The sequence below is a fragment of the Vanellus vanellus genome, assembly GCF_965231255.1.
Source record: "Vanellus vanellus genome assembly, chromosome: 4".
Taxonomy (NCBI): Eukaryota; Metazoa; Chordata; class Aves; order Charadriiformes; family Charadriidae; genus Vanellus; species Vanellus vanellus.
This window is the reverse complement of record NC_138909.1, coordinates 60,938,270-60,952,469: the sequence shown is the minus strand read 5'-3', so window position 1 is coordinate 60,952,469 and position 14,200 is coordinate 60,938,270. Positions and strand designations below refer to the sequence as shown.

General features: G+C 36.6%; 1 protein-coding gene across 2 annotated transcripts in view; it reads left to right on the top strand.

The window, feature by feature from the left end:
- FAM184B (family with sequence similarity 184 member B) overlaps window positions 1–14,200 on the top strand; it is a 45,984-nt gene that overhangs the window by 7,531 nt on the left and 24,253 nt on the right. For both annotated transcript variants that reach the window (XM_082482142.1, XM_082482141.1), the window contains exon 2: window positions 8,379–9,116. In XM_082482142.1, the coding sequence (XP_082338268.1) occupies window positions 8,379–9,116 (738 nt within the window). The remainder of the gene's footprint in view (window positions 1–8,378; window positions 9,117–14,200) is intronic.

Sequence of the window (14,200 nt, the reverse complement as noted above, 5' to 3'; positions counted from 1 at the left end):
TGTCTCGTAAAAATAATGAATTGTCTCAAAACTACAGGACAGGTACTCTTGGCAGTGTACCTTACAGTCCTTGTCCCCTGATTTTCGAGATGGGGACTGTGTATTGGAGAACAGTACAGCTCCCTGCCCGCTTGTTCGTCCAGATGTGTGAATGCAGTCAGGGTCTGGCCAGGGAGTATGGTCAAGTTGGAGTAGTGACAAGTGCCTCTTGGTCATCCAGTGTAGTCGTTGTTCACGATATAAATGTGGTGCTGTCAGAGACTTGTGGCGCTAAAAGCTTCTCATTGTAAAGCTTAAAAATTTAAAATTAAAGGATAATTAAAAATTAGCGTAAACATTAATATTGGGACTAGGCCCTTATCATAGAACCATAACGTCATAGAATAGTTTGGGTTGGGAGGGACCTTTAAAGGTCATCTAGTCCAACCCCCCGGCAATGAGCAGGGGCCTTTTCAACTAGATCAGGTTACTCAGAGACCTGCTCTGTTTATTCAGACTGGTTTAAATTTCCAGACTGTTTCCACTTTTTCTGTTCGCTAAATTGTCTTGGTTTTACGATCATTGATGCAATCTCAGGAGGCATGCAGCATGTGCTTAAGAAGAGTGTCTTCCTGAAATGGGAATGTGAGTAGTGACTGTATTCAGTCTAGCTCCATTGGGTAAAAATTACATGGGTACATGAGTAATAGTGTGGTATCGTGATGTGTATTATTATGTAGCCCTTTAGCTACATAATTATATGTTGATTCTGGCTCCTACGATACTACTTTGAAAGGGAGGAGAGAAACTGAAAGGAAAATATATTTTAAAAAACATTGTATGCTGAGGTCCATCTGAGCCAGTAGCTTGTCTCTTATGGTGCCCAGAGAGTTACAAGACTATGGCATGCCTCTAGTGCACTTGTGTAAGCTAATCTCCCTGCCTCCAGTGATTTGTGTGAGTTTTTCAGAGACTGCCGAAGTGTCTTAGTACTTAACAGCGCTGACTGGATTTTTATTCAATAAATTTGTCCAGTCACTTCCTGAATCCATGTGACCTTTTATTGTTACAGACCCCTGTGACAGGATGACTGTACTTAGTTGAATATAACATGATACACTGTTTTCTGTTTACCTGCCACCTCCCAGCTGTTTTGTAGTTCATATATTGGAAAAGGTAATGAGTGATCATTTGGTATTTACCTTCTCCATTATACTTTTGACTGTAGGGATGGCACAGATGAGGTTCAGTCTGAGATAAGGATACTTTAATTTAGCTTTCTTCATTTGTACTGTATGTTCAAGCTGCCAATGTAATCAGTAGAGCCTAGAGACTAATTTAATAGACCTACCATTGGGGATTGAATGCAGTTTCATCAGCTACCTAAAACTAGTCATTTTAGATTTGAGCATAATCTGCCTGGATCCAGAAAAGCATAGTTATCTTGCAAAGCCTGTGCCATTTGTTAACTCCTGTATGGATGTTTCAGGTGCCTAGAGCATCTTAAATGGCACCATATCTCTGAGATTAGCCAAGTGAGTTGGGACATCAGTGTCTACCTCAGTGAGCTGAATCGCTCTTAGGGCTCTGTCAGCTTTACTGAATGGACCTCTGTTGATGGACTGTAAGAGTTCACACAAATCGCACACCAGTGAACACCCAAATCCCAGTATTTTAATCTCTAACAAAGTTATCTCATGTTCCCTTCTTAGCTGTGTCTCTTTCAGAGTTGGAGACTCATACTTTATTGTATTAATTCTTGCATGGAAGCTTTCATAATGATTGATTATTTTTGTTGCTTTTTAGTATACCTTTTTTTAGTTCACTGAGGTTCTTCTGCAACTCCTTTAGTCAACTATCACTTGATATTTTTTTTATTTTTCAAAATTTTAATTGAAGTGTTCAGTAGGATAGCTGTACAGTGCTCTAGAGACTCTATTCATGATCTCTATTCTGAAAACTGACTATTCTATATTTAGTCATAACAAAATAAGAGTATTAACTGCATATTATTAGGAGGAGAAAACTGCAAGGCAACTGAAATCTCCACAGCTCCTAGAATACTGTGCTTTTCTTCTTTAAAAGTGTGTACATAATACACTGGGAAGAAAAAAGCAACAACCCTTTTGTCAACATAGCAGCAGCAGCAGAGGGTCTGTGAAACTTTCACGTGCATTCCCACTGTTGAATTTGCTTACAGCAGCAAAGAACATAAATTTTTGTACCTGCAGGAGTAGAAACTGGTATTATTAATTCATGGATACCTGAGGGTTTCAATGGTTTCTTTTCTTAATTAGCAAAGTGTATGGAACATATAAAGAAAACTTTTTAAATTTAAAAAATTCCTCTATCAGAATTTCACCTGGAAACTACAGGGGAGTAAGAATTTGATCCAATCTGTATAATGCTTTAGTCTGGATTAGGAAGAAAGAGGCCTCATTTTATCTGTGCTTATCACAGATTTGCATTGAAGGCAAAACCTGCAATAAACATTGTGTTTTAAATAAATTATAATATTTGTCTCCACAAAAAGATGTATTTGGTTGGGAAAATCTGTTTCACCCTGGGCTATAATTAAGTCACTGATTCTACAGTTTATATTTGCAAGATTTCCAAATTCTACTGTATTTCAAGTAAGGAAGTACTTTGAAAAACAGGAATCAAGAGAGAACTTACTTGATGGAATTGTTTGTTTACTGCATTTATAGTAAAATTGGAAAATGTTGTTTTATCATAATCTGTAACAAGATTTTAAAAGATATTTTGGAAGGATAAAGTTTCAGACAAATATCTAGAATCATAAAAAAATGATTCCTAACCAACCCTTTGAAAGCACTGAACATATATCTGCAATTTTAGCCTCCTTAAAGGTCTTTAAAAAAATCTAATGAAACATTAGAGTGCTAATTTGGCAAACTAATTCTGTCATCACTGCATTTAGATCTGGTTCATGAGATGCATTAGCTCATATTTTTTAAGCATAATAGAGATCAAACTTCTGTGATATAAACCTATCAAGTTCTCCTATAAGTTTTAGATACACAATAAAAAACAGATAAATTATCAGTGAATTACATGGAAATAAGACCTTTTTTAGTCTTTCTGTTGACACAGAATTGTTGACTTCACTTCTGCACTAAAAAATTCACTTGGATTACAGTGACTTTAAAATGGACAGACAGAGGGCATAGATATAAATGTGGCTTGTGTTGAACAAATCTTCTATTTCTTGCATGTTATTTATCTGAAACAGCTTCATAAGGTGGATTTTAACTCATCCAAGACTGTAAAAGCCAAAGATTTATGTGGTATTTATTATGGTATTCAAGATCTTAAGGAGTTATGCAAGAATTTCACCAAGACAGAGATTACAAAAGGTGAACAGAAAGGACTCTGAAATCAAACAGTTTGGCCTTTCTGCTTGTCTACATATGTGTGTATATTGATTTACTATATCGATGAATAAGCATAATTTTTTAAAGTGTTTTCATCTGGTTATGTGCGTTTTAATAGACAGAAATTTTACCTAATTTAACTTTTACTGAAAGATAATGTGATCCTCTCTGATGGCATTTGCATACAGCTTAACCTGATAAATACGCTTAGGATGAATTTGATTCACTTCAGGGAGAACAAAGAAAAAGAAATATGTTTAATGTAAATGTCATGCTGACTGACTTTATTCATTCTAGTTTTCAATTGCATACAAAATCTACGAAAAATAATAGTGCTTTTGATATTTAAGTTTTGAAAAATTATTTCAAAGTTATGGAGTAAAGGGTTTTGGGAAATAAGATACAATATGGATCAGGAACTGTAAACAAAAGGTTTGTAGCATATTGTAGGGAGGCAGATGCTACAAAGATCTGGGTTAGAGCTTGAAGTATTTCACATAATGATCTGGAAGTAAAAATAAACAACATATTAAAATTAACAGATGATACTAATTCAAAAGGAATCATAAACACCTAAACAAGATGGAAAGAAAAAAGGAATGTAGATGAAAGAAAAAAAAAAAAAAAAAAACACCTGCATTCAGTTTGGAAAAAAGCTTGTTTTTCCAAAATCCTGCATCAAAGCAGATGTGCACGGTAGCTGTATGCCCAATATCTGTTTTGGTTTGTAAAGTGTTGGTAAAACAAGATGAAGTAGGTATACAGAAATGAACACAATATGAAGTGAAATATTAGTGCAGGATGGAAAGAAACACCAGAGAATAGAGAAATAAAGAAAAATAATCCATTTTGGCCTTTGGGGATTAAAACTTGGTTCTTCCCTCTGTATGGGACTCTGTCTTAGCTCTATAGAGGAAGGAAGAGCGGGGAAGTTTGCTATGCAGAAGAAACAGTAACAAAAAAACAGTCAAAAACCTGAAGCAATTCACTTCTATTACCGGATTTAGACACCTGTATTGGAAAGGGAAACATAATAAAGGAGAAGGAGACATGATAAATGAGGGACAGCTGGATGTTTTTTTTAGTCAAATTTAGGCCAGGGCTAATTTTATGTTCGATTGCACTTGAGAGATCAAGTGCAATACATAGGCCACTAAATTAGAGTTTCGTATGTTCAGTATTGTACCACACTAAGCAGAAAAATAAAAAAGTAAAAAATGGGAATGAATAAATGTGCCCATGGGATTTCCTTGTATAAAAATTAAACTAAAAGGGGAAAAAAAAAAAACAAAGGGAGAAGCAGAAAGAGGCAAAAAACATGCCAAAAGATATTAGAAACCTGTAGACATTTTATGCTTATAATATCTTGATACATTTTAGTGTCTCAGTGTATTTTTGGACTGACTGTAATACATGGTACATGTAGGAAAAAGGGGAATAAGTTCAAATTTTAAGAATGTAAGATCTACTATGGATAGATAGAAGTTTGAGGTTTGGGGACTTTTGGAAAAATATTTTTAATAATTTGCTGACAGTGAAAGGCTTGAAAAAAAGTATTTATGTTGTTTTATAAGTGACAGGCTATGAAGACAGGCTGAGAGAGTTGAGGTTGTTCAGCCTGGAGAAGAGAAGGCTCTGGGGAGATCCTATAGCAGCCTTTCAGTATCTGAAGCGTGCCTACAAGAAGGCTAGAGAAGGACTTTTTACAAGGGTATGTAGTGATAGGATGAGAGGTAATGACTTCAACCTGGAAGAGGGTAGATTTAGATTAGATATTAGGAAAAAAAATTTCAGTCTTAGGTGGTGAGACACTGGAACAAATTGACCAGGGAAGTTGTGGATGCCCCATCCCTGTAAGTGTTTAAGGCCAGGTTGGATGGGGCTTTGAGCAGCTTGGTCTAGTGGGAGGTATCCCTGTCCGTGGCAGAGGGGTTGGAACTAGATGATCTTTAAGGTCCTTTCCAACCTAAACCACTCTATGATTCTATGAATAGTGTTTTTTTACCAATCTGTCATATAACTCTCAGTTGCTGTAAAATTGGTACAATGTTTCCCAATACATTCCATTTTGGAGAACTGTACGGAGGCGGTAGCCATTGGTATTATGCCTGTAACTCAGAGTAATGCAGTGCTCTTTTCATTTTAAAGCCATTCTATCTGTATTGTCAAACTGATCAATTTTACAGCTGCTTTTAAAAAGCTGTTTATTAACAACTGTTAAGCGGTTTATACCACATTAGCCAGCAGTACGTACACTTGCAAAGTACAGATGCTGAAATAATTTTTCAGTATTTTTCCTTCCAGCACATAAAGTCCCAGATTGGTATCACATAACTCCATTTTTTTTAAATGAAGTATCTGGAATAGGAATATAGTAGCTATATTCGGTAGGGGGTGAAAGGCATGTGTGAGGGGCTTAAATTTCATAAAGTACAGGAGCAGCAGCCCTCTAAAAATTAAATCTCTTAAGAAGGTTAAGATACTGAGGAATCAGTTTCAGCACTCAAGCTTGAAGATTAAATTTAAGGGCGTGCATTTTCAAGTCAAAATTTTTCATTGTGATTCTAGCCACTATTGAACAGAAGCATAGGAATAATAGAGCAGGGAAGCCAGTTTCTTCCATTCTTTTAGATAGCTTGCTCAAGATGTTGGTGATGGTGTAATGCTCAGTGGAATTTGGGAAATCTCTATGAAGAAGTCAGACTTTAGAGGAACCGAAATTCCACTGTCAGCCTGAACACAACATAGTATGAGACAGGCAGTGCTGATTTACTAGGTAAATTAGTCATTAAGAGTGGGTCTTTGAGTCACAAAGGTTGGATGTTCATCTCTCTTTTGCCGGCAGAATGAAACGCAGAAATGTGATCATCGACATCTGACCTAGTTAATTGGAGAGTTGCACAAACTACTGGTAATTCTAAACCCGTGGGCAAACTTAAACTTGTAGATTTTATGTCTGTCTCCTGAACAGTTAAGAAAGGTTCACAGAATGATTAGAATTATTTTAGTTAGTGGGGAGAAGGAATCTGCTTGGTATCCTTCAACTATTTCTGTTTCAAAGGAAAAATGGTTAAAAATAACAGAGAAGAATTAACAGCATGTAATCTAAGGCTGAAAAATATACTTATCTAAATGTAGACAATGACTTCCTGCCTGCTTGTCTTCTGGAATATTATTCTGTTACCCTCTTTTGTCATATATTTATCCAGAAATGTATCCAGACCACATTTTGCATTGGTGACTTTTTAAGATTTCTGTACTTAATTCATTACTGCCAGGGAGAAAATTTACTACACACAAGATGTATTTGTGTGTTTTGCTTTCATTTATGGATGACTGAAATGCAATATGTAATTCATATACAGATAGCACAAAAAATGGTTAGACATAGCTAAGCAAACTTGGTAATTCTGGAGATATCTTCTGGTCTTATACAACATGGACTACAGACTTCTGACACTTACAGTGGTCAAGACACCTATTGGTCTCTCAATTGAGGCTTTTCCTGAGGAAGGATTAAAGATTACATGGCCAAAATTCTAGTATAATTAAATAATTAGTTATGACCTTACTTCTGTATTTATTTATGTACTTAAGACTATTATTTTCTCAAACGTTGTCTAGGAATCTTTTGATTAACCTCTATGGGCTCAGGTCAGACTGCAAGTATCTGTTGTAACTTGTATACAAATTCCAAACCTAGTTGTGTAGAGCAATAGCTTCTCTAAAAAAAAAAAAAAAAAAAAAAAAAAAAAACAAAAAAAAAAACACGTAAACAACAAAACAAGTAGAAAATCTCCACACATATTAATACAGAATATGTTGTTCTCCTTGAGTTAGATAACTATGTCCAGTAGTAACTGGATCAGCCCCAATGTGTCCTAATGGGGGCCTGAAAATACAAGCATGTGTCTCTTCAAGGCAGTCTCTTCAAGGCAGTTACCATGTTTTGCAATTATATGTAACTGTCTTGTAAGCTTAATGTGTACATTTACCAGTTTTGACAATGAAATCTTCATTTCAGTCTACTATGGGCTTCTAATAGCATTTTCTTTTCAAAACAATAGTAGAGTACTTGTACAACAGCTTCTGTGAGAGGTCTTTGGTGTATGTCACGGGTAAGGGATGAAGTCTGCTTGGGGTGATAATTTGTCTTATAGTCACGAGAATTATTATTCTGTAGAAGATCATAAAACATCAAAAGGTTTAAATCAATTGTTTGAAAAAATTGCTTATTGTCATCAGAGGCTCACTTGAATCTGCTAAAACCTGGTTCCTGAGATTTATAGTTGTTACTGAAATGAGGAAAAATAAACATTGGCTGAACACTTCTCAGAATCAAGCCAAAAGTTGCTTGCAGTTGAGTAGTATCTCTCTTGAAATGCTGACCAACCCAACTTGCCAGGCATAAGGCTTCCAGGAGTGCATCTTCAGGGCTGTTTTAGTTTGAGACAGGAGTGCAAAATTGAATCCTCCTTACATACTTTCCTTTAATTTACGTCATAGAGTGATTTTGGTCCACGTAAACTGGTTGTCAGGACTTCAGGTTTCGCTCTACAGATTTGCTACTACTGGTCTCCAGCACTTGCTAATGCTAAAGGCAACATGGCAGGCAGTCCTCCTGCACTGAAGGCTAGGTGAATTGGACTACAAGCACAGAGTCAGTTAGCTGGGGAAGGGGCCATATTTCATTCCTTATATTAGATATCAAACTAGGGTCATTAAGTGACAACTTGCTAAGAATAAAAAAAGGAAATTTCTGGAAAAAAGTGGAAAAAAAAAAAGTTTTCTCACAGTATTATCTTTCTTCCCAATAAGGTTTTGCAGTTTATAATTGTTCCTTGTGTTCCTAGTGAAAAAAACAACACAAAGAAACAACAAGGAAATATTAAACCGTAGCAGTGATTTTTTTTCCGCATTTAACACCTTGATAAATATAGTAACTGAATTCATGACTACCATTCACCAAAAATTTAATTTCCTATTATTTTTCTTGTTCAATAGGTGATATATGCCCTGAACACTAAGAATGATGAACATGAAGCTAGTATACAGGCTCTGAGAGAGGCCCATGAAGAAGAAATTCAGCACATTCTTGCTGAGACAAGGGAAAAAATTCTCCAGTGTAAAAGCAAAGTTGAAGAAGAACACTTGCTGAGGAAACGTATTCAGGCCCTTGAAATTGCCATAGAACAACACAAGAGACTAAAGGAAGAAGCCTTGGCAGAGTTAACATTGTGCAAGAAGCAAGTTGAAGAGAAGAAGCCGACAACAGAAGCAAAACAAGCACAAGCAATCCTTTCTACAGGCACGGTAGATACCAATGCAGACTTTGAAAAGCTTCTATATTTAAATCACAAGTCTGATGGACTGCTAAATGAATGCAAAGCATCTAGGAGAGAAAATTTAGATAAAAAAGTAAATTTAGATGAAAAATACAGTGTGGAAGGACAAGCTCTAGTGAATGAGATGGAAAACCTGAAGAGTGAGAAGAGAGCAACAAGCAAACTGCAAGCTTCTTATGAGAGAGAAAAAGAGACTTTGGAAAAGGCTACGCAGCAATCTGTGATAGAAACAAAGAAGAGTTGTCAGCAAAGAGAAAAGGAGCAAAGGAAGAGCTCAGAGGGTGAGGAAAGTTTTTTGCTGCAGCAGGTAAAGACACTGGAGGCGGACCTAGAGGAGAAAAGCCAAAAGATAAATGAGAGGAAGAAGCATTCCCAGAAGCTGAAGGAGAGAATACAGGTAGAGTATGAAACTGTGATCCCTATCTCTGCCTATAAAAGGGCAAATTATCAATTCTTCAAAATTTGAGAGAGGAGGGGTCTTTTAAATATCATATTGAGTCAAATGCTTTGTAAGCACTAAAGCAGTTTTAGAGACTTAGAAGAGAAGTAGGAGGGATATAGCACTGAGAGTTTTAGAGTTAAGATGATTAGTAACTCATTAGAACTCTTTGAACACTAGACTTTGTATTCCCTGAGGAAGGAGTGAGGTAAAATTTGTCTGTTGACTGAACAGAGCTTTACCTTTCCTGCCCAGAGATGTGAAGAGAACAGCAAGCAGGCAGTAATGTAGCAATGAGTATTTATAGAGTACATTCTCCTTTTCCCTTGTGGTTACCAACAGCTCAGTGCATGGATATGAACAGGGTTAGATAAGAGACCTGACCTGGCAGGTTAGGAATCAAATGCTTTGTATTGTGACTCTTGCAACAGTGACTTGTAACAAGTGACATTTAATGAAGTGTCCTTTACAACTGTGAAGTTCTATGTGCTGAGCCATGAGACTTTCACCATTAGTTCTCACCTCACACTTTGCCTGTCTACCCTGGCCATGCAGATTTCATACGTATATATGCAGCACAACTCTGCAACCCTTGTTTAATTGTATCCTGTTAGATGCAGTTTCAGAGGTCGGTACATCATAGGCAGTCTGCCAACCAGCTGCATTTGGTACATAAGGTCAGGGTGTGGGACAGACACTGATGAACTGTGCTGAAGCCGAAGCACCCAGCCATGCTCTGTGCTCAACAGTTCCACTTCCTTTTCATACTATTGGTCCTTCCCATCACATAAACTCACCTACCAGACCTGTCTCCAGCCCTATGACAGCAATCTTGCATTTTAGATAAGAAAACACTTTGAAGGTCTAGGCTTGGAGTATTTCAGAATAACAATAATTGTTTCCTGATGTGAAAGAAGATTTGTCTCTTTTAGAGTCAGAGAACCCCAGAATCCTGTAGAGAGCAGGGTCACCCCAGTCAGCTGTGTTCCTCCAAGACAACTCTGACCTCCAAGACACGATCTGCCCTCACATCTTGCCTGTCAGTATCATTTTGCTGATGGTGCCTCTTCTTTGAGGATGTTCTTTGAGGGAGTTCAGCCTTCAATTCAGTCACTGCCTTTTTGTTTTCATGAGACCAGAGGGTGAATTGAATACACCTTCCCCAGCATTATTCAGACTCCATTCTCTTAGTGTGTAGATCTGTAGCAGAACCTCTGTCTTCTGCAGAAAAGTTGAGAGGATATAATGAATGGCAGAGATGTAGGTAAGACCTTTTTTATTTAAAAAAAAATTGTGTCAGGGAAATCCATAATATCTGTTTCAGTAAGGAAAAGTGTCCTGGCTCTGTAAAAGTTTGAAGTGGTAGTGGGGAAGAGGGAAAGTACGATCCTGATTTCTTGTGGGTGCTTGAAGTAACATTCAGGAGAAATGAAGAATGGAAATGTGAAAATTTATGCATGTGGTTTACTGTTCTGATTTATCGTATAAGAAATGCAGTCTTTTAGGAATAAATAATGTGAAACATGATAGGAACTGGAAATAAAAAGGTGGTGTCATTAGCAATTTAATTTCTAAATTCAGTATCAGCTGGATAAAACTGAAATATTTTCTGAGGGATGTATGCTCAGTTTTTATATTTCAGATCCTCTAAGTCTATGGAATGAGGCCGATTTACGTACCACCAGAGCATACTGCCTTGAATCTTTATGCGATAGCCTTAGACTAGGATAAATCGGGAAGAAGGAAAACAGACACACTGTTACTTTCTGTTTCTTTCCAGTTTAAATAAGGAAGTAGAAGTTTCTCCTTTCTAAATTGTCTATTTCTGATGCCATTAAATACTGCATTTTTTTTCTAATCCTGGGGACAATGGCAGACTGGGAAACAGAAACATTTCTTTAATCAGTAATACCTCTGATCATAAGTAAATACTAGCAAGAAAAACTGTTGTAAGGCTTGAAAGATAAAAGGACTGATGTTTAAGCAAGATGAATTTTCTGTTTTCTCCTTAGTGTATGCCAGGAGGTTTGAGACCTTTGTAGATGAAAGGCATCACATTAGTGCATGTTTATTATTACTATTACTGTGGAAGAGAGAATACAAAGGATGGCAAGTCATTAAGTCTGATCCGTTCAGGCTAGTTTTGGAAGAATTTTGGCGTATGCCAGAGGAACAAGCTTACCTTTAAGTTTTCAACTACAGAGAGTGTTAAATGCAAGTTAGTTTTAACCCATGAGGTTTTACTCAACATTCATATAGGAACAAACGGCAATTTTGTCTGAGTGAATATTGCAGTATTGTGTTAGACATCCGGAGTCTGAGACTAGAACATCCAGAAATAGAACATGAAATATGGTTCAAATTTTTGCCCTTGGTTATGGACAGATAATTCCCAGCAAAGTCTGTAGGAGCTGATTTTTCTCTTTTCAGGCATCTGTATTATGGATTATGTTACAAACTATTGTACTTCAGCAACTGGAAAAAAAATCAAAACTAATATTCATTACCTTTTAGCATAAGTTGTCGTGAAATTAATGGACGTATATCCTGTTCCAAGTTTAGGATAATGTCATACATCTTTGAGATGGTAACTTTTGATGAGTGTTCACTTTACAATGATGCCTACTATATCTCAGGGAATGACTCCACATAACAAATATTCTGGCAGCAGAGACAGTTTAAGGGTATGGAAGAGCAAAAAACACAATTAAACCAGCTCTGTAGGTGAAAGATTTCTATCATGGAACTACACTAAGAGAGAAAATAACCAGATTCAGGTGACAAAAAAAAAGAACATATGTAATAAAAGTAGAAGTAATGTCCTACATATTTTAGGATTTGGAAGTGTAGCTTACAGGAACACAACAAGAAATTCTGGAATCAAAAGGTATAGTGAAAAGAGTGGAGGAAGATCTAAGTGTAGTCAAAGAGAGAAATACAATTCAAGAGAAGGAAATCCTGCAAAAAGCAGGTAAGTTGCTCATTAATGTCATTCTGAAGTGTTTCCCTTGTTAGTAGACACTCACACTGGAAATTCCGCAAGTTATTTATGCTATTTGAAATGTAAATTTTTATACCACAGAAGATACGGAAACTATGTTGAATTCCCAAAGCAAAGCTGTTAATAAAGTAGATGAACTGAAATATCAAATAACACAGCTGCAGTAAATGACTTCTACTAGGGTCAGAACGAGAGCAGCTCTGAAGAAGTGCAAGACCTTAAACAGGTGGTTTGCTCTCAAATATTCAAAGGCACTGCATGCCAAAAGTACTGAAATCAATGTCAGTTTTCTTTTAAGATTAATGGATTTAGAGTTATTCTACAGCAGTCAATCCTGTAAAATTTCCAGATTTCTGACCTTATCCAGTGGAACACTGACTCATGTTCATAACAGGAAGTACATGAGTTGCTGCAATGACAACAAAGTAATTGCTGACATCCTTGAGCTAGAACAAGGCAGACTATTCAACTTCTGTAAACAAAACATTAAAGAGAAAAATGTCCAAGGCATACTTTCTCTGTTGAGGTCAAGTTGGAATACTGATTTATTTTTTAAAATATAGAAAACAGTTCTTCTGAGAAGCCATGCAGAAATAATACTAGGAATAAACTCAGTACAATGAGGAATGTATGTATCCTGAGAGTTCCCTCTGTACAATGTCTCCCCTTAAACAATTGTCTAGCCCTGAATCTTTTCAGTATTTTTTGTTCTCCTAGAACATTGTTATGCTAGCATTCTGGAAAATTAGACCTGGCATCAGAAACATAAGAAAAATCAAATTGTCCTTTGTACTTTTTCACAGAACTAAGGTTGTCCTTGAGGAAGCCTGCATGGTTGGCAGTGAGTTACACACCCAAACACAAAGCAGAACAGCAAAAACCCCACATTCCTAGACTGCAGAAGAGGCATACAGCCCCGAATCACTGCAGTTCTACATTGTTAATTAAAATAAAGCCAGTATTTTTCAATGGAGTATATCCACTTATATAGCATGTTCAGTACAAAATAGACTACTGTGGCCCCAGAATTCTACCCTGGTTTTCTCATATTGTATAGCTAATGTGTTTTATAGACTATGGAAACTGTACCTGTTTAAAAAGAGGGCATGAATAAAAGCCACAGAGAACTTGCTTTGTAAAGCAAGCATCAGTCCCGTAAGGAAAAGATTTGTCTGAAGGAATAGCTGTGAAAAGGTCTGGAAGATCTTGTAATGAAGCATACAAAGGAAATCAAGCCAGTCTAAAACTTTGTGGAAGCTGAAAGAAGAAAATGCAGAAGGTAGGAATGTTCTATTTATAGATGCTCTAATTCATCTGGTTTTAATCTTATTGGTCACAGTGACATCATTTGAATTATCCTCACTGGAGGCACTTTGAATTAACATAAAACGCAAGGATTTTCTTGCTACAGTCTTAATGGAAAAAAAAAAAAAGGAAAAAAAAAAAAAGGCAAACTGATGTATTTCTGTGAAAAGCTCCACAGGCAGGAAGGTGAATTTAGCCTTGATGTGATAAACTGTCTTCTTAGCAACACTTATCCTTGCATGCTTTGCATGTGACAGTTGGAGTGATTAATACAAGGTCTGTCCTGAAGAAAAATGTATTGTAGGCATATTCCAATTTCTGACTTAAGTTTCCATGTATTGCTGCTATGAAATAATCAGATACATTGGTTTAATCAAAATTTTGCATTGTTTAGGCAAAGGATCTAATTCTCCAAAGTGTTGGTAAATGGATTCAGAGTGGAGTTGTCACCAATGAAATGATGACTAGTTACGAGCAAATACATGCATATCTATGTCCTTATTTAGCTTTAGTCAGAAAGACTACTTATCTTTGCATGGATCCAGGCACGTCACGTGAGCAATACCTTCTCTCAATGTGGTTTGAGGGGCTGAGCTGTAATTTTTGTTTTCGGTATGCATTAGCAGTAATTGGCTTAAGAGTTTTTTCACAGAATTTCACTTTCAGGAGAACTGTTGTCTGTGGCTGAATCCTTTGGCTTCAGGAAATTTGCAATCTGTAATGTTTCTGTGCAGTA